General features: G+C 39.1%; 3 protein-coding genes and 1 pseudogene across 4 annotated transcripts; 1 reads left to right on the forward strand and 3 right to left on the reverse strand.

Annotated features, from left to right (window-relative positions):
• Positions 1 to 839: 839 nt before the first annotated feature.
• On the forward strand, positions 840 to 6,945 carry LOC121760959 (U-box domain-containing protein 52-like). Its single transcript, XM_042156546.1, has 10 exons — positions 840 to 1,026; positions 1,984 to 2,102; positions 2,248 to 2,366; positions 2,476 to 2,478; positions 3,197 to 3,414; positions 3,970 to 4,030; positions 4,128 to 4,368; positions 4,439 to 4,543; positions 5,236 to 5,661; positions 6,235 to 6,945. Exons 1-10 carry the CDS (start codon positions 840 to 842, stop codon positions 6,943 to 6,945), a joined length of 2,190 nt encoding a protein of 729 aa, XP_042012480.1.
• A 201-nt stretch (positions 6,946 to 7,146) lies between these two features.
• LOC121762695 (inositol 1,3,4-trisphosphate 5/6-kinase 4-like) lies at positions 7,147 to 14,060 on the reverse strand. 2 transcript variants are annotated; one of them, XM_042158657.1, is made up of 13 exons: positions 13,853 to 14,059; positions 13,207 to 13,242; positions 12,136 to 12,328; positions 11,718 to 11,744; positions 11,448 to 11,539; positions 11,179 to 11,247; positions 10,445 to 10,647; positions 9,903 to 10,056; positions 9,568 to 9,681; positions 8,291 to 8,353; positions 8,036 to 8,181; positions 7,816 to 7,948; positions 7,147 to 7,520 (listed from the first exon to the last, which is right to left on the reverse strand). In XM_042158657.1, the coding sequence occupies exons 1-13, from the start codon at positions 13,988 to 13,990 to the stop codon at positions 7,377 to 7,379; spliced, it is 1,512 nt and encodes a 503-aa protein (XP_042014591.1). In that variant the 5' UTR covers positions 13,991 to 14,059; the 3' UTR covers positions 7,147 to 7,376. The 2 variants fall into 2 exon arrangements, with proteins under 2 accessions (XP_042014591.1, XP_042014592.1); XM_042158658.1 differs by lacking the exon at positions 9,903 to 10,056 and having other exon boundaries at positions 9,568 to 9,688; positions 13,853 to 14,060.
• A 10,081-nt stretch (positions 14,061 to 24,141) lies between these two features.
• Positions 24,142 to 24,764, reverse strand: LOC121760960 (probable protein phosphatase 2C 46). Its single transcript, XM_042156547.1, has 2 exons — positions 24,578 to 24,764; positions 24,142 to 24,362 (listed from the first exon to the last, which is right to left on the reverse strand). Exons 1-2 carry the CDS (start codon positions 24,762 to 24,764, stop codon positions 24,142 to 24,144), a joined length of 408 nt encoding a protein of 135 aa, XP_042012481.1.
• LOC121762522 lies at positions 24,437 to 27,457 on the reverse strand (annotated as a pseudogene).
• Between the last annotated feature and the right edge of the window lie 282 nt (positions 27,458 to 27,739).

Consider the following 27,739-nt stretch of genomic DNA (forward strand, 5'->3'; position numbering starts at 1 on the left):
CTGAAGATCATATCTTCCATGATTAAGGCGACAAGGCTTTTTTAGGTCGAGACTATTGCACAGATTTTGCTTGTGTTGGAAATGAGATAGAGAAATGGATTAATAATCTCTATCTTGAGCATAATTTGGAGTTGTGGATTTCAGTCATGACTCAGATCTGTAGACCAGTTCTAATTTATGAGAGATCCGAAAATTTGGTATAGTTTTGATCTAATGTTCATGGTCTTCGACTTTTACCTTTCGAAAAATGTTGTAGTATAGTTTAAGTTTAATGTGTCTCACAGTCTCACTCTATGCATCCCACTATTAAATTACTAATGTATACTCTTTTTTTGTCCACTATCAATAATCTTAGTAGTGATCGACGCAGATTTTAATGTGAAATCGGTAAACTACGAGATCTATAGATCGAGAAATAAAATAGTTGGAGTATTCTTAGTGTTATATAAACATATCAGAAATAGAATTATGACTAATTTTTGTGAACGACACTAATTATCATTTTTAATTAAAATTTGAAGTTTATATTATAAACTCTATTTTAGGGATAATCATAGTAATAAATATTATGAGCTCTATTTCTTAGTTATGTTATTAATTTGTCTCTAGGTGATTCTATAAAGAAAATGCGAGATTTCAGGCATGCCTTTCTCTTCAATGGTTCCTAATATCTCTCAACTAACATAATTTCCCAGATTTAGGAAGTAAACAAAAAGCATCAAGAAATCATTTTCTTCTTCTTTTCATTACCAAAAACAAGAAAATGCCCCACAAGACTTGAAAGGCAAGATTTACGCAAAACAAATTAGGGCAAATATAGAAGGAGGGGGTTGGGGAAAATGTGGCTTTCAAGTGGAAAAAACAATAACAATATTGCAAGAAAAAATGGGAAAAATGGGATTGTTGCAATAGCTATAGACAAAGATAAAAGAAGTCAAGATGCTCTTAAATGGGCAACTGAGAATCTCGTCAACAAAGGCCAAACCATCATTCTCATCCACGTCGTTGCCAAGCCGCCAGCCACGGGTATGTAGCAACTACACCATATCCATCCTTCTATTGATATGTGCCTAAACATAACCCGCCATGATCAAATCTGTAATTTTGGTCAGGGCGAGTCATATCTTTATTAGGTCAAAATGTTCTGGGCCGACCCAAATAGCCCTCAATTTTGATGGTCATTTTTTGGGATGGGCTAGATTTCCCCTATTAGTATGGTGGACTCAGGCTAGGTCAGGCCTATTGGCTATGAGTTGACACCCTCACATATGTATGTCAATGCTTTGACTCATGATTTTTTTTTGCCTAATAATTCCCGTGTCCCACAAAGATTGTCTCACTTTGATCGGATACGGGTCTTAAAATGTAATGAAAAGTGAGTTGAAAAAGTTAGTGGAATGTGGTTCCTACTTTTATATATTAGTTTTATAATAAAATATGAGTATGAATGACTTAGTGGAATATGATGTCCACTGTCGAAAATGGTAAAAAAGTGAAATTGGACAAATTTTGTGGGACGGACGAAAATGGAAAAATGGGATAATCTTTGTGAGACGGATGGAGTATTTCCTAAATAAGAGTTGTTTTTCCTCTTCTAAAGAGATGATCACTCATGATTTGAACCTCTAATGTATTGATTGGAGGAGAAATGACTTATCAACTGAGTGTGGTGCTTCATCATTCAGTCCCTAAGTTGTTAAAAACTTTAATGTCTCACATTGGTTATGAAGGCAACAGATGTAGTGTTTATAGACAAAACGAACTCTCTATTCTAATATTCTAGTATTTTGGATTAGTTATTATGTTTAGTCTGCTTAACATAAGCACTATTTGTGAACATAAAAATTACTAACTGGTATCCATATTTTTCTACTATGCTTAACAAGTTCTCATCTTTTATTTAATGTATTTTTTAGAACTTATCAACGATATGCATATGCAAAAACTTCATATTTCTTGCACTAAAACAACCTTTTCTTGCAGTCGGGAAAGGTTACGCCATTTACGAACCAAATGGAGCTGCACAAGCACGCAGGAAAGTACTTGAGAAACAACACAAAGAGCTATTCCTCAGCTTCCATTGCTTCTGCTCTCGCAAAGATGTAAGCTAATGAATCCGTCATGAAGCATGACGGATTCATATTAATCGAGCCCTATAACCACAAACTCATTCTGAAAATCGGGGAACTTTACCGTAGATTTTCACAACCTTATACTTGAATTTTCCTAATTAAACATTTCCAACAGATAAATTGCTTCGATGTGCTGTTGGAGGAGACGGACATAGCAAGAGGCATAGCCGAATACGCTGCGTATGCAGCCGTCGAAAGCTTGGTTCTTGGCTCCTCCCGCCATGGCTTTATCAAGTGAAGCTTCTATGCTTTTGCCAAATTAAATGATCTTGAATTCTCATAAATTAATACTCCCTCCGTCCAATAGTAGTTGTCACACTTGGGGATTGACACGTGATTTTAGGAGGTGTTGTTTTGTGTGTTAAGTGGAAAGATAAAATAATATATTTATATTAATGTGAGAGAGAACTTTTTCTAAAAAAGAAAATGTGATATCTTTTGTGGGACAAACTAAAAAGGAAAGTGTGACATCTATTATGGGACGGAGGGAGTACTATAGTTTTATATTTTTTTAATCTATTGTACATTAGTATTAATATTGGTTTATGATTAGTGCTACTAGCTGAGTTTTTATTTTTCATAAAAATTTATACTCCCTTGTCCCATAATAGATAACATAGTTGGACAATGGCACGGGATTTTAGGATATGTTGTTTTGTGTGTTAGACGAGGAGAGAAATTAGTATATTTATATTAATGTGGGGGAGAACTTTTTCTAAAAGAGGAAATGTGACATCTTTTGTGGGACAAACTAAAAAGGAAAGTGATATATCTATTATGGGATAGGAGGGAGTATTCATTTTGAAAAAAATTATGCATGTTTTATGATGTCTTATTATTGACTCTTTATTAGTGCATTTTGTAATGTTAGAGTGGTGTGAGGTTTTATAGGAGAATTATGATAACTATAGTTGCAATTAGTTAACCAAATAGACCAAATGTCAAGATTCTGGCTCAGTCACTGATATAACGACACACTTCGTTTGTGTGACTCCAAATTGAAAATTTATAGTACTATGTTTTACATCTAGTCAATGATAAGAAGTGTATTTGTCTATTGCAAGATTGAAGACGACGGACGTACCTAGTAGCGTATCAAAAATGGCGCCAGATTTTTGCACTGTTTATGTCATATCCAAAGCAAAGATCTCATCCGTGAAGAACGCGTCGCGTTCAACGCCTCTCGTCTCTCCTGTCATCTCCCATCTTCAAAAGATGGAAGACCAATCTAGTTGTAGTGGTGATTCTTTCCCCGGTGATGGTTCCCACAGGTCGAAACGAAGTACGGGAAGTGTTCACATTTTTCTCTGCAAAATTATTATACATTTTATAAAGGTTCCGACCTTCGATATTTGGAAGCAAAGAAAAAAAAATATTTTCCTGTACCAAAATGTCACCTGACCAAAATTCCAAGACCAAAATTTTGATCAGATGACATTAATTATTTGACCTGATCAAATTTTCAACCAAAAATAAAATTGTCAAAATTTTTCTCTTTCTTTTATAAATCTCAAAGGTCGGGACATTTTTATATTTTATTCTCTAAAAAGTTATCATTATCAACTTATGTCGGGAACTTAAAGCACATTTTATAAAACCCCAACCTTCAAGATTAAAAAAGGAAAAAAATATTTCCTTCATCAAATGTCACCGGATCAAAATTTTGATCCGATGACATTTATTGACCTGGTGATTAGAATTTTTTTCTCTTTCTCCCATAAATCTTGAAGGTCGGGCCAATTTTTTAAAACGTCAAAGTTCAAAATATAAGTTATTATCACATGCGCGGCGAGACTAATCTGCGCCACCACCGTGTTTTTTCCTTTCCACCGAGCAGGTGGAGGAGGAGAGAGGACGCCGCCACCAAAAGCCGCAGTGGACGACAGTGAGTTGTGCAAGTAAAACCCCATAGCCATGAAATGAAATGTTTCACCTTAATTTTTTGAAGTCAAAATGACAAAAAAATATTGAAATCTCCACCTTTTTCTTCTCTAGTAGGTCGCCATTCTCAAGAGGGAGAGGCTTCAACGGCAGAATGTTTCCCGAAATGGGAGAAAACGAGACGGATTACTCCTTCACCGGATCAGACCGCCTCTCCGGAGTGCTCTTCGACAGCCAAGCCTCTAGCCGGACGTCGCGAGTGTCTACATCCTCGGATAGCAGCTTCGCCTCGTTGCCGAGGGGGGGCGAGGGAAGCAGCTTCACCACTGATTTATCGTCGTCTTCGGTGGATGCAGTAAGGGGAAATTAATGAACATTGATAGGAATTAGGGTTTGATGAGAATTTGTTGTTTGGGAAAATGCAGGATGATATTGATGCGGAGATGAGAAGGCTGAAGCAAGAGCTGCAGAGGACTATGGAGATGTATAGCACGGCTTGTAAGCAAGCTCAGACGACGAAGCAACAGAAGGTGAGTGATGAGTATTTAGGGTTAGTTATTCGGTTAATTCGGTTGGTTTTAGTGTAGAACCAAAATGTCTTCTTATTAATTAAACCGAATCAAACCAACCCGAATTTTATTAATTTTAGTAAAAAAAATATTATTGTGGTCGAAAATCAAATCTTTGATAAAATTCGAATTTGACCTACACAAGTCTTTTTAAATTCGGTTTGGTTCGATTGAGCTTTTAATCTTTTTAGGATTTGCTCACATATTGTAGTTATTCGGTTAATTCGGTCGGTTTGGTTAGAATCAAAATGCCAAAATTGTCTTATAAATTGAATAAATTCACATTTTGTTACATTTAATTTTTGCTAGATGTTTTAAATTTATATATCTCACATATTTTTTAATTCTGATTCGATTGAAGAAAAATAATACTCCCTGCATGATAAAAAAATCTTTGATAAAACTCGAATTGGACTGAGACAAATCATTTAACTAAAATGTTTTCGATTTGGCTCGGTTCGGTTTTCATTTTCATTACTCTACTCACTTATGGAATTATGGTAGTTATTTGGTTAATCCAGTCGTTTTGGCTATAACCAAAATAATCGAATTGAATTAAACCGAACCGACCACCGAAAGAGTAATTTCGAATTTCCTTTCAAAATTTCAATAAACTTAAATAATTTTTACTTAACAACTTCTTAAAATTCAAGGATGCGGAGCTTAGCCAGTGGCGCGCGGACGAAGAGAAGAGGCTGGAGGAGGCGCGGCTGGGGGAGGAGTCGGCCCGGCTTAGGGCCGAGCAAGAGAGAGCCAAGTACAGAGCGGCAATGGAGAACGTGGGAGCAGCTCAAAGGATCGCAGACATGGAGTCACGGCGGAGAGTGAGCGCTGAGATGAAAGCCATTCAGAATGAGAGTGATGAGAAAGAAGAGATGGCATCCACCACTGCCTCACTCAACTATCGAAGATACACCATTGAAGAGATCGAAGAGGCCACGCAGTACTTCTCCAAGTCCCTCAAGGTCGGAGAGGGCGGCTACGGGCCTGTGTTCAAGTGCCGCCTTGACCACACGCCTGTCGCGGTTAAGGTCTTGCGCCCGGACGCGGCGCAAGGAAGGTCGCAGTTCCAGCAAGAGGTATGGACAAGCTTGGTTTGTTTCTTTTAAAGTAATTTGTTTACAAAAAAACAATTACGGATATTGGTCTTAAAAATCGTAAACTTTGGGCGAATTCTGGTATTTGTCGTGAACTTTAAAGTGGTCTTAAAAACCTCATACTTTAAGATTTACGTCAATCTCCTAGGGCAGGGGCATTCTTCAAACCCGGAATTCAACATCGATTTCAATAATTAGGATGTCAAGACAACGTCGTTTCATTCATAATTCAGACTAAGTCGCATATACTTCAAGGCTAGACGCCTAAGATCAAAATCTACCGAAGAAAATTTTATTTGGGTTAGGTTGGGATAATTACACACTTTCAAAAATTAATGTTTTTTAAGAAGAATTACCTGAATTTGCCCAAAGTTTATAATTTTTTGGGCCAATATCCCAAAAATTATATACTTGCTCCTCCCACAACCAATGTTCCTATATTTCCAATTTTTTGTCCTCACACAAAATTAGTACTCTTCCAATTTTTGGTAATATGTAACCATATGTAACAATCCTTCCCTAAAGATTAACCATTCTGTCTTCACACACATGCAGCTCCAAGTCTTGAGCTGCATGAGGCACCCAAACATGGTCCTACTCGTCGGCGCCTGCCCGGAGTACGGCTGCCTCGTCTACGAGTACATGGCCAACGGTAGCCTCGAGGACTGCCTCAACCGCAAGGACAACAAACGAGCCCTCTCCTGGCAGCTCCGCTTTCGCATCGCGGCAGAGATCGCCACGGGCCTCAACTTCCTCCACCAAATGAAGCCGGAGCCTCTCGTCCACCGCGACCTCAAGCCGGGCAACATCCTCCTCGACCAGAACTATGTGAGTAAGATCAGCGACGTTGGGCTGGCGAGGCTTGTCCCGCCCTCCGTGGCCGACGACGCCACGCAGTACCTCATGACTTCGACGGCGGGGACGTTTTGCTACATCGACCCGGAATATCAGCAGACGGGAATGCTTGGGGTGAAGTCGGACGTGTATTCGTTTGGGGTGCTGCTGCTGCAGCTGCTCACGGCGAAGTCTCCGATGGGGCTGACGCACACGGTGGGGCGCGCCATTGAGATGGGGAAGCTCGAGGAGATGCTGGACCCAGCTGTGCCGAACTGGCCGGTGGAGGAGGCCGGGGTGCTGGCGAGCCTGGCAGTGCAGTGTGCAGAGATGAGGAGGAAGGACCGGCCGGATCTTGGGAAGGTTGTCTTGCCAGAGTTTAATCGGCTTAGGGATTTTGCGAATGAGAGGATGGAGCGCTTCTTGGTGTAAGGTTAGTAGATGAGGTATTTGAGAAGGGTTTCTCTATTGGTATGGTTTTGAAAAAATGTTCTAAACCTTGATACCTGCTACAGTTATATATAGTAAAGAGAATGATGTTATGTCATGCTGCATAGGTTGAATGTGTTCATGCATATGAAACTCCACAAAAATTAGAAGAAAGATTAAAAGATGAGATTCAACAAATGGATATGAATAAACCACTCCAATAAATAAAAAGTGTTTTCTGTGAACATCCTCAACACACTGTAATCCACATCACTGGCTTCACATTCTGCAAATCTGGCCCCTTTGATTTGGCAAAGCATAACACACACAGCAAAAGTCGTATGTTCGGCGCAATATGTTCAGCAAATAAAAGAGTAAAAGATGTCTTGAGAATGAAGGGGAAAGTGATGTAGAGAAGGAACTCATTAAGAGGTCTATGCTTTTTGGTTCTTTCTTGAAACTATCTTCTCCTTGAGGGCATCCCAGAAAGCAGGTATTGCAATATCATCGGGGACTTCCTTGAACGAGGGCAGGTAATTCACATCAACAATGACATGGTCGCCACTCCCTTCTTGGATCTGTCATTTATGAAAAAGATGGCGTTAGTGAAACATCGAAGAGAGATGCACTAATGGTGGTGGAAATAGTTCGGGGTTAGAACTTCAGCTCGTGATTTTCCCGATGCTCCTATTACATTATTTGCCTTAAATATGTAACTTCATGGAAGAATGTCCGAACCCACCCCTCCCCTCACAAAGAAAGATTCAGCTACGGTGGTTTTTCTACCAGCGTTTTTGTGAAAAGCTAAGGCTTTGATGTTATTGCAAATTCGGCAATTTCAAATCATAAATAAGAATATGAACATTTACTCACAACGACATCAAAACCGAATATGGTAAGGTCTAGTGTTCTCCTGAGCCAATCTGCAGCATCCTTAACAAGCTCAAGATCAAGCTTATGATTGTCAACGTTGAGCTGTTCCTTAGAAACAGGGAGGGATTTTAGGCTGCAAAAAAGAATTCCATCCATCAAATAGGAGAGAAACAACTTTATGTGTGGTGCAAAATCGAGGAGTTAGGAGAACATGTTATGCCTGTCAAAATGTAAAGGCTTCAGTCCCTTCTCTGCAGCTAAGTTCATTAAGGTATCTGCATTCGGAATAGATTTCTTGACCGCGTGAAAGACCTTCCCTCCCAAAGCATAGAATTTGTATATCAAAGATGAATGGTCGACATATTCCTGCAGATGATTCCAATTCCACAATTCATTTCTTACCAAAAATAAAACAATACAGCACGCAAAAGAACAGCCACTTGAACAAGCCTAGCTAGTTATCTTGAGCCCTCACCTGCACCACCGCTGGAAGGGGAACATTTAGATTCTTGTAATGATCCACCTTAAAAACAATTGCCTGCAATCGAATATTTCATTACTTATTTAGAAAAGTCAATCTGCACTTCTAAACTGGTACCACAAATCTACCGAATATAAAAAAATTACTGTATTTTATAGCACGGATGTATAAAATGGAAAAAAATTAGCATAAAACAGCTGTATTTTGGTAATGCCCCAATAAAAGAAACTAAAGATTTATATTCGGGTTTTTTCTTTTTTTGTTCTAGAATAGAACTTAGATTCCTCGTTTGTTCTAGAGTTTTTTTTGTTCCGGGTTTGGGAGAGACGCATGACCCTCATGCGTCTCTTTTTAATGAGACGCATGACCCTTATGCGTCTTTCATAGAGACGCATGAGGGTCATGCGTCTCTCTTTTTTTTCATTTTTTTATTAGACGACGCATGTGGCTCATGCGTTTTAGGGAGAGACGCATGAGCCTCATGCGTCTTTGTATTGATCATAAGTCCACGTTTATTCCAAAATTTATACTCAAAACGGAATGAGTAGTTAAAAAAAGAGTATTGAGAAATGGGAAAATTGAGGGAGAGAGAACGCGTGGAAAGTGGGAAGGGAGGGGACAAAAACTTTTTGGACAGAGACATGCAGCGTGGAAAGTTGTATTGGAAAGTGGGAAGGGAGTTGTATTGATCATAAGTCCACGTTTTGGACAGAGACATGCAGCGGTGGGCTCGAGACATCGATTTTCTCTTATAATAATAAATATAAGATAGGCCACTAGCCTCATGCACTAGAGACGCATGAATGTGATGATTTAAGCAACGTAGAGACGCATGAGGCTCATGCGTCTCTCCCTAAGACGCATGAGCCACATGCGTCGTCTAATAAAAAAACGAAAAAAAAGAGAGACGCATGACCCTCATGCGTCTCTATAAAAGACGCATAAGGGTCATGCGTCTCATTAAAAAGAAACGCATGAGGGTCATGCGTCTCTCCCAAACCCGGAACAAAAAAAAACTCTAGAACAAACGAGGAATTATAACTCTATTCTAGTACAAAAATAGAAAAAACCCTTTATATTCACATCGCTCCTTCATCAATCTAAGAGTGAGAGTTAGAAATATGCAACAGCAAGGATTCAACCTCCTATGCTAGGAGCAACCAGTGCCACACATGCAAAAAATGTGCGAGCCATAAAATTTGTTTCTCAGAAATAAAATAGTATCCAAACAACTTGATTGTAAGTTCAAACATTGTTGAAGGGATACATACCATACTGTGAGCATCCGATACACCACATGCAACTTGAGGTTTCACAATACTTGGCAACCGCAATTTTGCTTCCGCTAGCCTTTGTTCCAAATTGGGATCATCAAAGCTATCAACCTGCATTCTGAGATTCAAAACTTTGACTGAAATGCTTACTCACTTCTATTGTGAAAGAAAAAACTAGACCATAAGTTCATTGTTGTATTAGCAACGACACATGTTACTTCTTCAACCACAAAAAGATGCCTAACTTGAAATCCCATAGTAGGAAATGAAACAGTAATAGACTATTTCTGTATCACTGTATTTTCACAATAATGATGTAATATATGATTGACCTTGATGAAAGAGGGTGCCCTGATTCTACAACGGCCATTTATGTTGAGAGTTTCCAGGCCCATTAGGATCTGCTGGATCTTCATACGGTCCAATATAGGGAAAATGTTATTAAATGGATCGATTACACAGCAATCTGCCAGGCATTCAACGTACCTGCAGAGCATGGTTCAGATTTTGAGAGAATATTTTATCATAAAAAAATGGTGATTCAACAAAAAATCATGAATCTGATCAGATGCAGACAAGGATGGTGGGAGCGAGGGAAGCATATGGGATAGCAGAAGAGCTAGCAAAATTTTATGGTCACCAGGAGAACTCATGCTGAGCAAAAACTTATATTACATCAAAGATAGGGATGCAAGCATCAGAGTCTTGTCTTCAATTTGCTTAAAAGAAAACTAGTAATTGGTCCAATTCAAAGAAACTCATAGGACCACCGAATTTCATATTGCATACACTGAGTTAGATGCTAGCATATTCAAGAAAATATATTCATGAAAATTTCCAGTAATGAAAAGACGACCCAATTGTTCAACTTTACCTTTGTAATTCCTGCAAATTTCTTGTAAATGTCACCTTGTCACTGTTTTCTGAAGGAGAAGCCATGTCAACAGCCAAAATCTCATCAGTTGCCTTATGAAGAATAGCGTCAACTAGTTGCAACTGGGATGATATGGGTAGGTCATAGTTAAGTGGCAAAAAGATCAGTCCATTTTGAGTTGGACACAATGGAAAGGAGCCTCTCTGCATAACACGAGCTATTGTAAGAATCTTTGGTATATACCGCAGCCATATGAGTTAGCAACATAAAAGAATGTTCATGCTGACAAAATCAGCAACCAACAAGTTTGCTCAATATGCCCTAAGGTTTATAACTAATGTCCTCAGAGACGCCCACTACCGTACTGAACATGATTAAGAGAACATGCATGTGTCCAGTAAAAATTAAATTCACCAATAGCAGGATATTTGAAGGTATGATATCATGGCCCATGGGTGCATCTACAGCTAAATGGTTTCTCTCATTAGGAAGCTGATTATCCTGGAGTCCTACACTGTTGCAGTGAAAATAATGCATGATCACAGAAAACTAATAATACTAACATTTGTTTTAAGACACAGTCTGATAAGTATGATTCGCCTGTCAACCAAAATAAGGTACAGATTACCTAGGTAAAAACCAATATTGAGGCTGTTACATTTGTGAGTGGTGGAATATTGTACCATTTGTCACTCCTACAATATTTGCTGTAGTTATTTTCCAGATAAAATTACCTTGGCAAAATCTTCTTCACGAGAAGGCTTCATCACATAGCCAACTGCCAAGGCCTCTTCACCTGCTGCCTGTGACAAATATACAAACTTACTGAGTGTAACAACTCACAAACAGTGATTCATATATCATCAGGTGTAGGGAAATGAGAAAAAATATTTAAATGAAGTCTATCGTGCTACAGAGGATTCACTCAGAAGATGTAAAACTCCAAATAAACAAAACTGATACAAATGTTAAACCAATATTGAAAAGGAACTACCAAAAATACCTTTGTATTCATACTGCAAACCAACAAAGGTAGCTCTTGGAGTTTGTTTATAGATATGCTCAACATCTCTGCAGTAACTGCATAGCCAGAATCTGAGATGGAAGGACAACTTAATTAGCATAATATTAAAATTTTACAGTTTGATGAAGCCAAGATTTCAACCAGACTTTTGAAGCATACAGCACAACAAGGACATATATAATCTTTAGAATGATGAGAGCATAAAAAGTATTATCACAAATTTGGAAGGTGGAAACTGGTAAGCCTTACCATTGGATGCTTCTCTTTCAGCAGATCCTGTAGAAGAGAACGGAACATATATAAGATGGCAAATCACCAAGAGAAAGTGTATGCTTATTTATATGGTACAGTTATTATCTCATTCTATAAACTTCAACCAATTCAAGGATACATCAACCTTCGGTTTCATTTTTTGGAAGTAATAGAATCTTATGCTTATAGCTTAGAATATACATAAATGAATAGCTTAGGGGAAAAAAACCATGTTGCAGCGTGCACAAGGAAATGGAATTCAAAATAATTATCTAATAATTAGCTCAATTTTACAAATCAAACATACATACTTGCAACTTAAGAGCAAGGAGATGGTCTCAAATGGAAACAAATATCCTTTCTTATTAAAACTTTCCTTGTCTATCAGATAAGATGACTAACTACCAAAGCTTACCAACTATAACCTTCACCACATGAGAACCATTCTTTTTCTGAAAGATGTCTTCTCTACACCAGGAAACAACATGAATAAGCCTTCCATCTTTGCCCTCCCAAATTTGGGAAACCTTGCTTGAAATATCATCTTCTGGCGATAAGCAAAAGATTGTACACAAGTAGGTTTTGGCTACCTCTTTGAGAAGACATTCCTGAAACCATTAAAAAAGATTTGCACTTCATTCAACTAATCAGCTATAATTACAGCACAAGTATTTCAAAGAATGGGGATGGCTTCAATCATAAATCCAATGTAGATACCACATGAGAAACAAATGCAGTCTAAATGTATGGATGCCATCATAGTCAACCTTGACAGCATGAGCTAACAATCACAAATTAACTGCACTGAGAATTGAGATGGAGCATAAGAAACGTGATCAGTGGACCAGCATTGGTTTTGGATAATTAGGAACTGTTCCATACAAATTTACCAAGACAAGCATCTAAGGGCTGATTGCATATTAATTCTACAAACTTATAAGGTATCAGACATACAGCATCAAGAAGGGTGTTCGTTTTTCCACTAAATGCCATTATTCAGTAATAACAAAGACATATCCCTGCGCAATTAAATACTCCATCTGCTCTGCCATTGACCACCACAAAAGTTTTGGCTACAGAAGAAAGGACAAGTATTCATTTTTCCTCATTCTGTTCTACGACCAAAAGATTAAAAGAGTGAAAAGTATTCCTAAAACATACTTTATGGGAAAATGAACATTCGAAAGTGAGTGATCTACAGTTTAGAGAATGCTTAGGTAACTAAAAAATTGAAAATTTAATCTTTCCAATGGCTAGCATGTACCACAAACAAACTGCTAATTCCAAGGCATATAAGGTAGCTCTTATAGGAAATATTCCTTTCAAAGCTAGCTCCCTAACAATAAAATCTTCTTGTAATAGGGCCTCTGGCCTCCATAAATATAATGAAATCACCTTTCTTTTAAACTTCTACTAGCATGAATTTTCACAATTGATTAACTTCATAATTAAAAGAAGATAAATTCAGCACATAAAAAAAACTAACCTTCGATCTTGAAAGACCCTGTTCATGAGATATTCCCTGCATAATATGTAGACAATTTGGATTAGCAAACTTAACAAACAAAGATAACAAAAATACAAAGAATGATAAGCTAAATTGTTAGCAAAATATGAAAGAAAGCCTGTAAACTTTTCATGGCAGCCCATAAATGCTAGCGTGAATGATATTTAAAATTCTACATGTACCTCCTACTTCAGATAACTATAAACAACCAGAAATGGCTTAAAAACTCTGCATTTTGTGATCTGAGAAGCTTAAATTTCACCTCCCTGCTCAAGTAATCACTCAATTTTTCCGCATTAAAGCACATACTACGATGCCCATCTCAGCATGAGATTTGAAGTCTCAAATTTTGAACCCCCTTTTTTACATGCTCTATCAAATGTCTCATACATAATGTTACACAAAAAATTGAAGAGGAAAAACAACTATTACAAAAACATGAAAGGCATGGAAATCCGCGGATTGTACTAATCCCAATCAACAAATCAAAATCAACAAACACATACATATCGCAGGCACAGAAAATTTTCGCGCACAACTAACAATTAGAAGCATGCAGTAATGAAATATTATCGGTAATTAAAAAGAAATGACGGTTGATCTCAATAATTGGGGGAAATTTTACAATTGGGATACTGGAGTAGCGTAGCTTGCGAAGCAGAAATTCGGCGCCGGAGCTGAGGCCAGCATCTCCGATTACTTCATCATCAGCCGACGGAAATAGTACAGACGAATCCAACACAATCCCTCTCACTCCACCCATCCTCTCTCTCTCAATTTTTTGTTGGTGAGATATAATGCATGCAGAGCTTGAGCTTCTCAGTGGCGACAGTTTCTGAGAGAGTATAAAAAGTGCGTAGTTCTGAAGCAGCGAAGTCGGGTCGGGTGTACGGGTTTTAGCCGGGCCCATTTAACATTTTGTTGTATTTCTGTAAAATAGAGATGTAAATATGGGCCCAGTTTGATATGCCCGTTGGGCCGTCCGATTTGACACCTTTGAAACTAAGCAATTTAGTTTTTAAGGGCATTGTTTTGTATTGGGTATTTTATTTTATTTTTATCGTCCAAAATATGAAAAAAAAAGTGAATATATTGAAATCAATATCGGGTATTCGGGTTTAGAAAACGAAACATGGATTGGATGCAAATGAAGAAGGTCGATGACATGTTTTCGAAATGTTTACTATCTGAATATGGAGCCAAAAATGTTAATTGAATGGAATCAATTTATGATTAAAAAATGGAACTCGTGAAATCAGACACGGTGTATAAGAAATTATCGACAGATGATGCGAAGACCTTCACTCGTTGGATAGCGGACACATAAGTGAACCCCACCCCAGAGGTTTGGGTTAAGCTGTCGCACCATAGATTGCATATTAATATATATATATATATATGTATATATATATATATATATATGTATATATATATAGGGGAACGTTATTCTCCTATTCATTCCTTAGATCCTTTATTCTTCTTAATATGAGCCGTTAGATCTCATTCATCAACGGTCCAGATGATCTGCATTATTACACTATAATGGTGCATTATTAGTCGGTGTGCATTATTCAAATGAAAATCTGCATTATTACACTATAATGGTGCATTATTAGTCGGTGTGCATTATTCAACAGAAAATCTGCATTATTAAATGACACGTGGCACCAATCTAACCGTCGGATGAAAAAATCGGGATGTATTCATTTTCTTTTTGCATATTTTCTCCTTTTTCCTTCTTGATCTCAGCCTCACGATTTTGTCATCCGACGGTTAGATTGGTGCCACGTGTCATTTAATAATGCAGATTTTCAGTTGAATAATGCACAACGACTAATAATGCATCATTATAGTGTAATAATGCAGATTTTCAGTTGAATAATGCACACCGACTAATAATGCACCATTGTAGTGTAATAATGCAGATCATCTGGACCGTTGATGAATGAGATCTAACGGCCCATATTAAGAAGAATAAAGGATCTAAGGGATGAATAGGAGAATATATAGGGGAGCGTTATTCTCCTATTCATCCCTTAGATCCTTTATTCTTCTTAATATGTGCCGTTAGATCTCATTCATCAACGGTCCAGATGATCTGCATTATTACACTATAATGGTGCATTATTAGTCGTTGTGCATTATTCAACTGAAAATCTGCATTATTAAATGACACGTGGCACCAATCTAACCGTCGGATGACAAAATCGTGGGGCTGAGATCAAGAAGGAAAAAGGAGAAAATATGTAAAAAAAGGAAATGAATACATCCCTATATATATATATATATATATATATATATATATATAGGGTAGTGATCAATGTATAACTAATCTTAAGTGTATAACTAGAGAACAAATCTCAGCCACACATCTTAATGAAACAAATATTATTTATTTTAATAATAGAAAATATGTTGAGGGTATTTTTGGAAATTACATTATGAAATTCATTAGCTCATACGTGATTCATTTTCTTCCAGATTGAGATTGTCGATGTTCTGCTCCAGAACAGAAAAAACAAGATGCTGAGATCGTTCTTCTTCATCTTCTCCGCGGCACCGAAGTGGAGGCGTTTCACGGCGGTGATCACGCTCTGGAGAGCCAAGAGAGCTGGATTCGTCGGCGGTTTGAAGAAGTCGGCGCGAGCTTTCTGGCGGCGGCGGAATCTGAGGGCCGAAAAAGGTTAATGAAATGGTACCATCCGAGTTGGGATCTAACAGAGAGTCCTTCGACTTTGGACTATCCAACCGGGAGGATCGGGTGCTTGATCGGAGATGGATTGAATTTTGTTTTCTCGGCGGCCGCGAGGGAGGAGGGTTGGAAAACGGTGAGGGACAATGGAATGGGAATTGAAGGAGTTGTTGAGTTGAATTATGAATTGATTAATGGAGGTTTAATTAAAGTTGAGGAATCATTGTTTCATTCAAATTGGGATGAAATTAGTCGTAGCAATATTGATGTTAGTAGTTTAGAATATATTTTTTTTCCCTATAAATCTCTTGGTTAGATTCATTGTAAGATAAAGAAGAATAGATGTATATTAATATGAGCACAGTATGTGTTTGATGAAATGGCACAGTGAGTTCATTATTTGTTGCTCAACATATTAATACTGTTCTTTACTTCACTCTTGTTTACAAAACACATCACTCTTATTATGATTTTACTTCACTCTTGTTTACAAAACACATCACTCTTATTATGATTTTACTTCACTGTTATTTACAGAACACGTCACTGTTAGCATGATTTTACTTCACTCTTGTTTACAAAACACGTCACTCTTAGCATGATTTTACTTCACTCTTGTTTACAAATAACATCACTCTTGTTTACAAAACACATCACTCTTAACATGATTTTACTTCACTCTTGTTTACAAAACATAAGAGTGATGTGTTTTGTGAACAAGAGTGAAGTGTTTTCTGAACAAGAGTGAAGTGTTTTGTGAACAAGAGTGAAGTAAAATCAGAATAAGAGTGATGTGTTTTGTGAATAAGAGTGATGTGTTTTGTGAACAAGAGTGAAGTAAAATCAGAATAAGAGTGATGTGTTTTGTGAACAAGAGTGAAGTGTTTTCTGAACAAGAGTGAAGTAAAATCAGAATAAGAGTGATGTGTTTTGTGAACAAGAGTGAAGTAAAATCAGAATAAGAGTGATGTGTTTTGTGAACAAGAGTGAAGTGTTTTCTGAACAAGAGTGAAGTAAAATCAGAATAAAAGTGATGTGTTTTGTGAACAAGAGTGAAGTAAAATCAGAATAAGAGTGATGTGTTTTGTGAACAATAGTGAAGTGTTTTCTGAACAAGAGTGAAGTGTTTTATGAACAAGAGTGAAGTAAAATCAGAATAAGAGTGATGTGTTTTGTGAACAAGAGTGAAGCGTTTTCTGAACAAGAGTGAAGTAAAATCAGAATAAGAGTGATGTGTTTTGTGAACAAGAGTGAAGTAAAATCAGAATAAGAGTGATGTGTTTTGTGAACAAGAGTGAAGTGTTTTGTGAACAAGAGTGAAGTGTTTTGTGAACAAGAGTGAAGTAAAATCAGAATAAGAGTGATGTGTTTTGCGAACAAGAGTGAAGTGTTTTCTGAACAAGAGTGAAGTGTTTTGTGAACAAGAGTGAAGTAAAATCAGAATAAGAGTGATGTGTTTTGTGAACAAGAGTGAAGTAAAATCAGAATAAGAGTGATGTGTTTTGTGAACAAGAGTGAAGCGTTTTCTAAACAAGAATGAAGTAAAATCATATTGATCAAACACCTTCTAGCATCAGCATTTACAAATTTCTCTCTGATCAAATAAATAATTAAGAATGAAAATTTAGCCGAATTAGAAGAGGATGAACTTCAATTACTATTATTACAAGAATTTCTGTAGCTCAATTCGCCGTATTTATAGCTGAAACCGATCGCCGCCTTTGCTCGGGCAAATTCTAGCTTTGATGAACAGAGCTCCGAATTCTTCAATAATTCTTGAATTCACATACAACATTCAGCAACCTAAGAGTAATTAAACTCAATTTCGAGCCGGAATTCCCATACCGGATGATGATTCCGGCGAGCAGCGACTTGTCGATCACCGTCTTCAGCTTCACATTCTTCGACCCGGTCAGCTTCTGCGCGCGCTTCGCGATCTCCGCCAGATGCTGCGGCTCCAGCTCCACCACCGACGCCACTGTCGCCACCTCCGTCTCCGACAGCCGGTTCGCGATCAGCTCGAACTCCGCCGCGATCTCCTTGATCAGATCCACTCGCTTCATGTCCGTGAAGTTAACCTTCAAATGAAGTAAAAATTTACATAATCTAATTTTTTTGTGCAATGACCATTATACCCCACATTGTTATTGTAAAGTAAATTTGTGATAGAGGGAACTAATTTCTCCTTAAATTAGAAAATTAACCCTAGCCCTTGATTTTGTTGATCTTGTGGTTGTGATTTGTTCTCTAGTTATTTGGTTAATGGGTGTTTGCCATAGATCACTACCCTATATATATATATATATATATATATATATATAGATATGCATATTGCATGTGTTGAAAGTTGCAGGTGCTATCCAGATACTCTTAAATAATCTAATTATCTAGCTCTATCTAAAACTAAAGGTGTTGAAAGTTTCGACTTGATTTTATTCATTCTCAATCATGCAAAAATTCTTCCCAATTTTGACATAGTTTGTGTTCCTGTCTTACAAATTCAACATTTTCTCATGACAAATACCTATCAACATCAGGCATATCTTTATCATACACAATAACTAATCACATAAACTTTAAGGTGTGATATTAGTTTAATAAGTCTTCAATAGTTGACCCTATATCATGACCAAAATGCTTAAGCCTTCAAATATTATTTGACTTATCTGCATAATTTGTAGAATATCATGTACTCCTTTTTTTATACTCCTTCAATTTAGTAGAGTGGCAAAGTCTATTTTATATCATTATGGCATTAACATAGTATTTAATACTCCAATTCAATATAAAGTAGAATTACATCGACACTGTCGTAATACATTTGACCAGTAAAAATTATGTGTAGTTGTTTAAAATATTGTTTTTAAAAAAGACAAACTATTAGTAGAAGTCAACGGAATAGCTTACTTCTAAAAACTACTCCACTTACTAAATGATGGTATGATCATAAATATATTCCTACTCTTTTAATATTCTGTTTTATATATTCTACAAGATAAATTACAAAGTCGTACGGATACATGTAATATATCTTTAACAAATGTGCAGTCGTCATTAATTTGTACTATACATTTTATATAACTATATTTTATGATGAACAATGCTAATCATAGGATAGATGATTCAATGAGATTTTTATTCTCATTAAATACGAAAGAAATTACCGAGGGAAAGAATAGATGAGGAGAATTGCACAAAAGAGTGCTTTACTTCAAATACTTTGTGTGGTGTTAGAGGTAATTATGTTTTATATATTTCCAATTTTTAGTGAGAGAAAAATGTCTTCAACTTATGTTTCCGCTTCAAAATTTTGTAAATTTATGAAAACTTCGATTCATATATCGCTTGATATATATTTAAGGGATGTAGCAATGAATTAGCTTTGTTGGATTTTTAGGAATTATAACATAATTAAAATGAATTATTTTTGAATGAATTACTCGTCGTTTCGATGCATAATCATGTCAAGTGAGAATAAAATCAATTTTTTACAAAAATAAGAATTTTCGAAGAGAAAACGCAAGTTAGTGTATTTCTCCAAATATATTAAAATTTGAGACTCAAAATATGATTAATTTATTTTTTTTATATTCGTGCGAAGACAGTGCGAGTGACGAGGAGGATAAATATAACGGCAACTGCAGTTCATTCTTGGGTGTAAAAATAAATTTCCACATTTAAGAGGGGTCAGAGTGAAATGAATTTGATCTCAAAGGTGCAAAGAGTAATTAAAAAAAATATTGAGGAACTGCTATAAGAGCATCTCCAATGGCGGACGTCCGGTCGGACATCCGCGACAGGCGACCGGGACGTCCGCCATTGTAACGAAGCAACTCGGATACGGACGTCCCGTAAGGACGTCGGATGTCCTCCAACGTCCGGGCGACGGGCGGGCGGACGTCCGCCATTGTGGCGTGGGTCGGACGTCCGGTATTAATTTTTTTTAAAACTCTATATATACGGCTCGTTGAACTTCATTTCATTCGCATCACTTGTGTTAACAAGTTTCTCTCTTCTTTTACTACAAATTTCATTTCTACTTAATGGAGAACGACAGGAACTCCCCCGCCACGAGCGAGTCGCAGACTCCGACGTTTCCCGCCGAACTGGAGGGAAACTCTAGCGGAAATGCGACAACGGTTCCGGCAATGTCGGGGCTGCAGTCCCAAATGGCGTGTGGGATGGGTGGAATGGGTGGGATGGGTGGAATGGGTAGGATGGGTGGTATGATGTCCCCGTACTTCAATATGTACAATTGGATGGGTGGTATGATGCCCAGGGCAGCGGGGATGGGGGGCATGACCCCAAATATGATGAGGATGGGTGGGATGATGCCGGAGATGATGCAGACCATGCCTGGGGAGGGGGTGGCAGGGGCCCTGAACCACTTGCGGAGAATGTCTATCGCCCATTTATCGATATGCTGTCTACTAATTCCCCCTCCAGTTTTGTTCCGGAGACTCAGTTGACCGGTGTGGAAACTCTCTCTTTTGAGGAATTGGGGCTATCTCCAGTCAGGGAGACTCCCGATGATGTGGGGACAGCGGCAAGGGGCGGGGGCAGGGGCAAGGGCCGTGGCAGGGGCAAGGGCAAGGGGAAAGCCACGGGCTCTTCTTCGCGAACGGTGGCAGAGGAGGAGACGGGAAAGAGGACGGTCTGGAGCGTGTGGGAAAACGTCGCGCTTGCGAAGGCTTGGGTTTCAATAGTCGAGGATCCCTATGTCGGTGCTAACCAGCATATTGACAGACTGTGGCATCGCATCGCTGAAGCCTACCTCACACACAAACCGGCTGGGGCGAAAAGTCGCATTCCCGAACAATGCCGGAAACAGTGGAATCGGTTGAGGCCTAAGCTTAGTCGATTTGCCGGCCTCTACCAAAACAATTTCCGCCAGGCAACCAGCGGTATGTCCGAGGAGGATGTGAAGAACCGTGCCTTTGCGCAGTACCCCGACAGATCCTTGAAGTTCAAAGATTTCGACCAGTGGAAGGCCTATCTCGTGGTGAAGGATTCCCAAAAGTTTTGTGGGGGTGTCGAATCAGGCTGGCCGAAGCGGACGAAGATCAACGCTTCCGGTGAATACAGCAGCAGTGCTGGTTCGCACGAGCACCCAGAAGCCGAGGAAGTGGCCCCGCTACCTCAATCAGACTCCCGCCGTCGTCGTCGCCCGATTGGGCAAAAGGCTGCACAGCGGAAGGCTAGGGGAAGCAGCAGCGGTAGCGGGTCGTTCGAGGTCCAATCGGAGGCCCCTACTCCCCCAGAAGAGTACGACCGTCTCGCCCGCGTGCAGATAACGACTAGCTTGGTACAGACCATGCATAGGTGGCATAGCACGACCGATCCGGTGTACAAAAGGATGTTGAAGGATGTCATCGATGGATGTCGGCGTGATTTGGGGATGTCACCCATTGGAGATGATGGCGCCGAGATTAGCGGCATGGGCGACGAGGACAACACGGAGTGAGCCGAGAATGTATGACTATGTATTTTTTCTTTTTTATTATGTAATTTTCCCGTATTCCGTGTCAAAATTACAATTCTGTTACGTAATTAAATAATTGTGATTTTTTTTATTGCGGGAAGTCCTAGTGGGAAGGGCGGATTGTGCAGGGGAAGTCACAGTGACGTGGCAGTGGGATGAGAAGTCCTAATGACGTGGCAGGAGGTGTTTTTGGGAAGTCCTAGTGGATGTCCGAGTGGGACATCCGTGCATTGGAGATGCTCTAAATACCACTAAAACCAAATGGCTAAACAGAAAGCACCCTGCCATTGAAAGTTGGTTACACAAACCGCTGCTTAGTTTCTTGTAATCCACTTTCTCTCTCTTGATCAATCCATTTTTCCACATTACTATCATGCGAAGCAAGAAGGAAGAAGGCGCAGTCTCTTTCCCTCTCTTTATTGAAGGGGGAAAGCCGTGGCATCCGCATCCAATTCAACGCTGAGCGTCTCTGATTCTAGGTACATTTCTGCAATTTTCGATCGCTATTGCCGCTGATGAAATGTGCTTCTTCTAATCCGTAGGTTACATGCATTTCGATTTATATTTGTTTAATGCAGTTTTAATAGATCCAACTGTTTGTTGTTTTGCTCATGTGTTTTCTTTTGGATTGCGATGGTTTTGGGAGGAAATTCAATTAGATAATGTGTTTTTCTTTTAGAGAGTAAAACTTTTGAATGGAAAACAGATTGGTGATTCTCTGCATTTTTGGATATTGATAATGCATTGCTTCTTCAGCTGATTTTTTTTGTATTATGTGACTTTTTTTAGTGGATTGTGATGGTTTTGGGAGAAAAACCTCAATTAGGTGTACGTATTTTCCTTCGATGGAATACAGATTGGTGATTTACTGTATTTTCTTTGGATGCCTTATTAACTTTTTTGTATCAACTGATTCTTGTTTGCTAATGTTTTTTTTTAATTTGGATTGTGATGGTTTTGAGAGGAAATTCAATTAGATTATGTATTTTCCTGAAACAATTATATTTGGATGGAATACAGTTTGGTGACTTGATGCATATTGTGATGTAGTTGTGGGTTTAGGGAGGATAACGATGTTGCCCAACTGGTGCAAGCCGACCAACTGGTTTCAAACAAACGGTGGACAAAAATCACTATTCTGAAATTCCGTTGAAGATGCATCAATGGGGGAGATCTCTACGGCGACGGTTAAATAAAAAACTATAGCAGGAGGCTACAGCAAGTCTGAATCAGGGTTGGGAACGCATCAATTCGGCCCTTATGGCACATTCATGGACATTAATGATGGTCATGGTAGTCCTCAGGCTGCCGAGTTTGCTAAAAACAATCTTTACAAAATTATGAAAAGTAAGTTGTTCTTGTTTTAGCATCTGTATAATCATGTTACTCTCTTATATAAGATTATGTTTTATTGAAATAGTTCAAGACAGGAAATGATTTAAGTCTTTTTTAAAACATTATAAAAGGAACAAGTGGTTTGACTGTGAATTACTAGTCGATTCCGTGTGAATTAAGATACAATCATAGAAATTTTAATCTCAACCATCATTTTTTTACTTACATCAAGTTCAATTTCGAAAGTTAGAGAAATGTCAGCAAACGTTCTGGGTGAATCCCTGTTGCAGCAAAAGTTAGATAAGAAGTACCGCATGCAAGATAAGGATGAGTCGGCAGCCAGAGCAGAGTCCTGCTATATGGTGGCCCTCATCATCTTAAGATGGATCTACATTGCAAACACCGGAGATGCTAAGGCGGTCTTGGGGCGACTCATCAGGCCCAAAGGATACGTTCGATTGATCATGGAACGATGGGCTAGGCTCACATCGCACATCCAAGCCATCCCATTACTGGCGGACGAACACCCCATCCTTTGGGAGGATAACGATGTTGCCCAACTGGTGCAAGCCGACCAACTGGTTTCAAACAAACGGTGGACAAAAATCACTATTCTGAAATTCCGTTGAAGAAGCATCAATGGGGGAGATCTCTACGGCGACGGTTAAATAAAAAACTATAGCAGGAGGCTACAGCCAGTCTGAGTCAGGGTTAATGGGAATGCATCAATTCGGCCCTTACGGAACATTCATAGGCATTTATGATGGTCATGGTGGTCCTCAGGCTGCCGAGTTTGCTAAACAATCTTTACAAAATTATGAAAAGTAAGTTACTCTTGTTTTAGCATCTGTATAATCCGGTTACTCTCTTATATATGAGTATGTTTTATTGGTATAGTTCAAGACTGGAAATGATTTCAGTTTTTTTTAAAAATTTTATAAAATGAAAAGATGGTTTGACTGTGAATTACTAGTCAATTCCGTATGAATTAAGATACAATCATAGAAGTGCTAATCCCAACCATCATTTTTTTACTTACATCAGGTCCAATGTTGAAAGTTAGAGAAATGTGAGCAAACGTTCTGGGTGAAACCCTGTTGCAGTTAGATAAGGAGTACCGCATGCAAGATAAGGATGAGTCGGCAGCCAGAGCAGAGTCCTATTGTATGGTGGCCCTCATCATCTTAGGACGGATCTACATTGCAAACACCGGAGATGCTAAGGCAGTTTTGGGGCGACTCGTCAGGCCCAAAGGCCACGTTTGATTGATCTTGGAAAGATGGGCTAGGCTCACACCGCACATCCAAGCCACCCCATTACTAGCGGACGAACACCCCATTTCGTCCGCTAGTAATGGGGTGGCTTGGATGTGCGGTGTGAGCCTAGCCCATCTTTCCAGGATCAATCAAACGTGGCCTTTGGGCCTGACGAGTCGCCCCAAAACTGCCTTAGCATCTCCGGTGTTTGCAATGTAGATCCGTCCTAAGATGATGAGGGCCACCATACAATAGGACTCAGCTCTGGCTGCCGACTCATCCTTATCTTGCATGTGGTACTCCTTATCTAACTGCAACAGGGATTCATCCAGAACGTTTGCTGACATTTCTATAACTTTCGACATTGAACCTGATGCAAGTAAAAAATGATGGTTGGGATTAGCATTTGTATGGTATCTTAATTCACACAGAATCGACTAATAATTCCCAATCAAACCACCTGTTCCTTTTATAAAGTTTTAAAAAAGACTTAAATCATTTACAGTCTTGAACTATTCCAATAAAACATACTCCTATATAAGAGAGTAACATGATTATACAGATGCTAAAACAAGAACAACTTACTTTTCATAATTTTGTAAAGATTGTTTTTAGCAAACTCGGCAGCCTGGGGACCACCATGACCATCATAGATGCCCACGAATGTGCCATAAGAGCCGAATTGATGCGTTCCCGTTAACCCTGACTCAGACTGGCGGTAGCCTTCTGCTATAATTTTGGATTTAACCGCCGCAGTAGAGATCTCCCCCATTGATGCTTCTTCAACGGAATTTCAGAATAGTAATTGTTCTCCACCGTTTGCTTGAACCAGTTAGTCGACTTTGACCAGTTGGGCGACATCGTTATCCTCCCTAAGCTCACAACTACATCACAATATGCATTAAGTCAGCAAACCACATTCAATCCAAAGAAACATATAATATTATTTGAGTTTTCTCCCAAAACATCACAATCCAAAACGCAAAAAGTTTCAGCTGAATAAGTAAAATGCAGAAAATTACCAATATATATTTCATCCAAGAGAAAAAAACACTACATATTCTAATCAAGTTTCCTCCCAAAACCAAAAAAAATCAGCTGCGAAAGTAGCCATTCCCCTCATCCCGGAACTAGTAATAAACCAAAAACGCGAAAGTAGCCATTATGCAATTGGGTAGACCCCCCTTTTTACTTTGATACAATCAATCTAGGACTCTACATCTACAACAAATTCCACGACAAAAGGTGGATATAGATTCTTTAAGAGCAAGGAAAACAAAGACTCAGCAATTCTAGATAGTAATTATTCCACAGGCCATAGCATGATGGATGACCTTGTGAAATTGAGTAAATCATCTCCAACGCAGAGGGAAGTTTGATCTGGATTCAATATTAAGCTTTAACTAAATGGACAGTGCAGTTCTGGAGGATGCAAAAGAATAACCAAGAGGGATGGGGTGTAAATACATGCTCCAACACTTACCAACTGTGCAATTCCCCACCTTAAAATATCTTAATCCGAAGGTCCAATCGTACTTGAAATTATAGCATAAGGATTAAGGATCTCAGCCAATCAGCTGAAATAGCAATTAAGAAAACATATATTCGAGATGTTACCTCTCTACAGATTATGGCAGTTGCAGGCACAGTCAATAGCCATGGTCCATGGCCAAATATACCAGCATCAAGGGGCTTAGTGCACAACAAGATCAAGGTAGTAGCAACCATGAGCTGCATACATTGAAAATGACAACTCTATAAGGCTCCCTCGCATTAGCTTCACGGCAATTTTTAAAAGGTTTTTTTTGGAGGAAAAAAATAAAACAAAGAAGAAGTTTGACATCAGTTCACCCTTCATATGAAGTTCCATTTTTGGAGGTCAGAGATGTATAGACTATAGAGTATCCTACAACTCAAGTTTTTTGCTTGATTACCCCAACATATATCACCCAAAAAAAAGTTTTTGTCCTCCACGCCACCACCTCTTCACGTTATAAATCCTCACTTCTTTTGTACAAACACTGAACTAAAAGCATCATTCTAGCATTTATACTCAGGCAAATACATGGAGTATGGGTTGTCACCTTTTCAGCCACCGGATCCAAAATTGCCCCAAACGGAGTACCCAATTTCACCTGTTACACCAAAATTGCCGCAATGTAATTCAGGAAATAAAAAAAATAGAGATACAACTTAAAGGTTGAAAAGTCAGCACCTTTCGAGCGAGAAATCCATCAAGCCAATCCGTAGTGGCAGCTGCTACAAAAAATTCCTACAGTTGCTGATGGTCCCCACCAACTTTTGACATAAAAAGCTAGCAAAATAGAAGCTAACATGTCAATTTAGTGAACACTACATATAAAAATGGCGGTACCAAATAGTGGTAATTATACAGAACAGATGCAGCTGTAAAGAAGCCATATGCATAAGCACAAGTGCATTGATCTCTTTTCTCGGTAAAGTAGAGCAATTTCAATCGATTTTTTTCCTTTTCATGCACTTATCACACATCATAAAACATTTACCACAGATTTGAATACAATCCAAATTCAAAACCAGCTCTCAACATTGAAGGCTACTGAAAAGAGATTTTCAATAAGTCGACTAACATGAAATTCTACCTCAACAGTAAATAGGCAGAACTGTGAATCATATCAAATTTGGAATAGCTGTAACAGCAAAAAATGCACAGATCTCTCATGTAAACATACATACATAATGAATGCACAAATTTGAGCTGGCGCTCCTCTTCAATGTCTTCATGCATCAATGTGCAAAAATTAAACATTTAACATCAAATGCAACAGTTTGCAAGGCAATAATCAAGGTCAAAGGTACAACTGCCGAAACCGAACGCACAACATCACCAATTTTGCTCAATTTTCCGCCCGCATAAAAATTCTACCTTCATCTTCAGAAACATTTGCAATCAAAATCATAAATTTAAGCACATACTGTAAACGAGAATCGGTATGGCGGCGACGCGGCCGATCGTCAGGATCGTAGGCAACGTGAGCAATTTCGATGACTTTCGCGGCGGCGTCGGCAAATCTGATTCTTCGCGAGTTTCGGTCTCCATCTTTCCATCAACAGCGCCCCCCATTGGAGTCCCCAAATTATCGCTCCTGCCGCGATCAAAATGGCCTTATTTCCCGGAATCGGATGTGTAGAAGCAGAGATTCTGGCCGTGGGAGAATTTGGAGGCGGGGCTAACGCGCGAGGGGGTGTGGAATTGGGTTGTTGTCCTGGACCGCCAGCTGGAGAGATAGCTGAGCCGCGGGATATTCCCTGAATCGACGGCGGCGGCGGCGGCGGCGTGGGAGGGAGAGGATAAATTGGCGAATTTCAATATGTAGGGTTTATGGGCGTGGAGAATGAAGAAATTTGTGAGTTTGAGAGCGCTTGGCATGATTTGATGATGGTGGTTTGGTGGGTATGGATTAAAATGCGCGCGGGCGGCTCAAGTTAGCGTGGAGGGTGCTTATTTTAGAGCCTCCGCAATGGCGCTAGTCCCGGCGGACGTCCGATCGGCGTGCCGGACGTCCTAGCTGGATGTCCGCCATTGTGCAAAGGTGACACGGATACGGACGTCCGCTGCGGACACCAGAGTTCCGCGGCGTTCCAGGACGTCCTTGCTGACGTCCCCCATTGCGTTGACCACACGGACGTCCGTGCGGACGTCCCGATTATTTTATTATTTTTATTATTATTGTGGGAAGTCCGTCAAGATGTCCTTGGGGGATGTCA

Source organism: Salvia splendens, chromosome 13 (assembly GCF_004379255.2).
Source record: "Salvia splendens isolate huo1 chromosome 13, SspV2, whole genome shotgun sequence".
Classification (NCBI taxonomy): Eukaryota; Viridiplantae; Streptophyta; class Magnoliopsida; order Lamiales; family Lamiaceae; genus Salvia; species Salvia splendens.

Bases quoted from the DNA above. Each gene is read 5' to 3' on its own strand.
- LOC121760960 (XM_042156547.1), bottom strand. From the start codon at position 24,764: ATGGGGGAGATCTCTACTGCGGCGGTTAAATCCAAAATTATAGCAGAA. The intron at 24,363-24,577 runs GTAAGTTGTTCT...TACTTGCATCAG, and splicing joins TCTTTACAAAATTATGAAAA to GTTCAATGTCGAAAGTTATA.
- LOC121760959 (XM_042156546.1), top strand. From the start codon at position 840: ATGTGGCTTTCAAGTGGAAAAAACAATAACAATATTGCAAGAAAAAAT. The intron at 1,027-1,983 runs GTATGTAGCAAC...CTTTTCTTGCAG, and splicing joins TGCCAAGCCGCCAGCCACGG to TCGGGAAAGGTTACGCCATT. The intron at 2,103-2,247 runs GTAAGCTAATGA...CATTTCCAACAG, and splicing joins GCTTCTGCTCTCGCAAAGAT to ATAAATTGCTTCGATGTGCT.
- LOC121762695 (XM_042158657.1), bottom strand. From the start codon at position 13,990: ATGGGTGGAGTGAGAGGGATTGTGTTGGATTCGTCTGTACTATTTCCG. The intron at 10,648-11,178 runs GTAATTTTATCT...CGTGTTATGCAG, and splicing joins GTGAAGAAGATTTTGCCAAG to AGAGGCTCCTTTCCATTGTG. The intron at 7,521-7,815 runs GTGAGTAAATGT...CATAAATGACAG, and splicing joins TATTCGGTTTTGATGTCGTT to ATCCAAGAAGGGAGTGGCGA.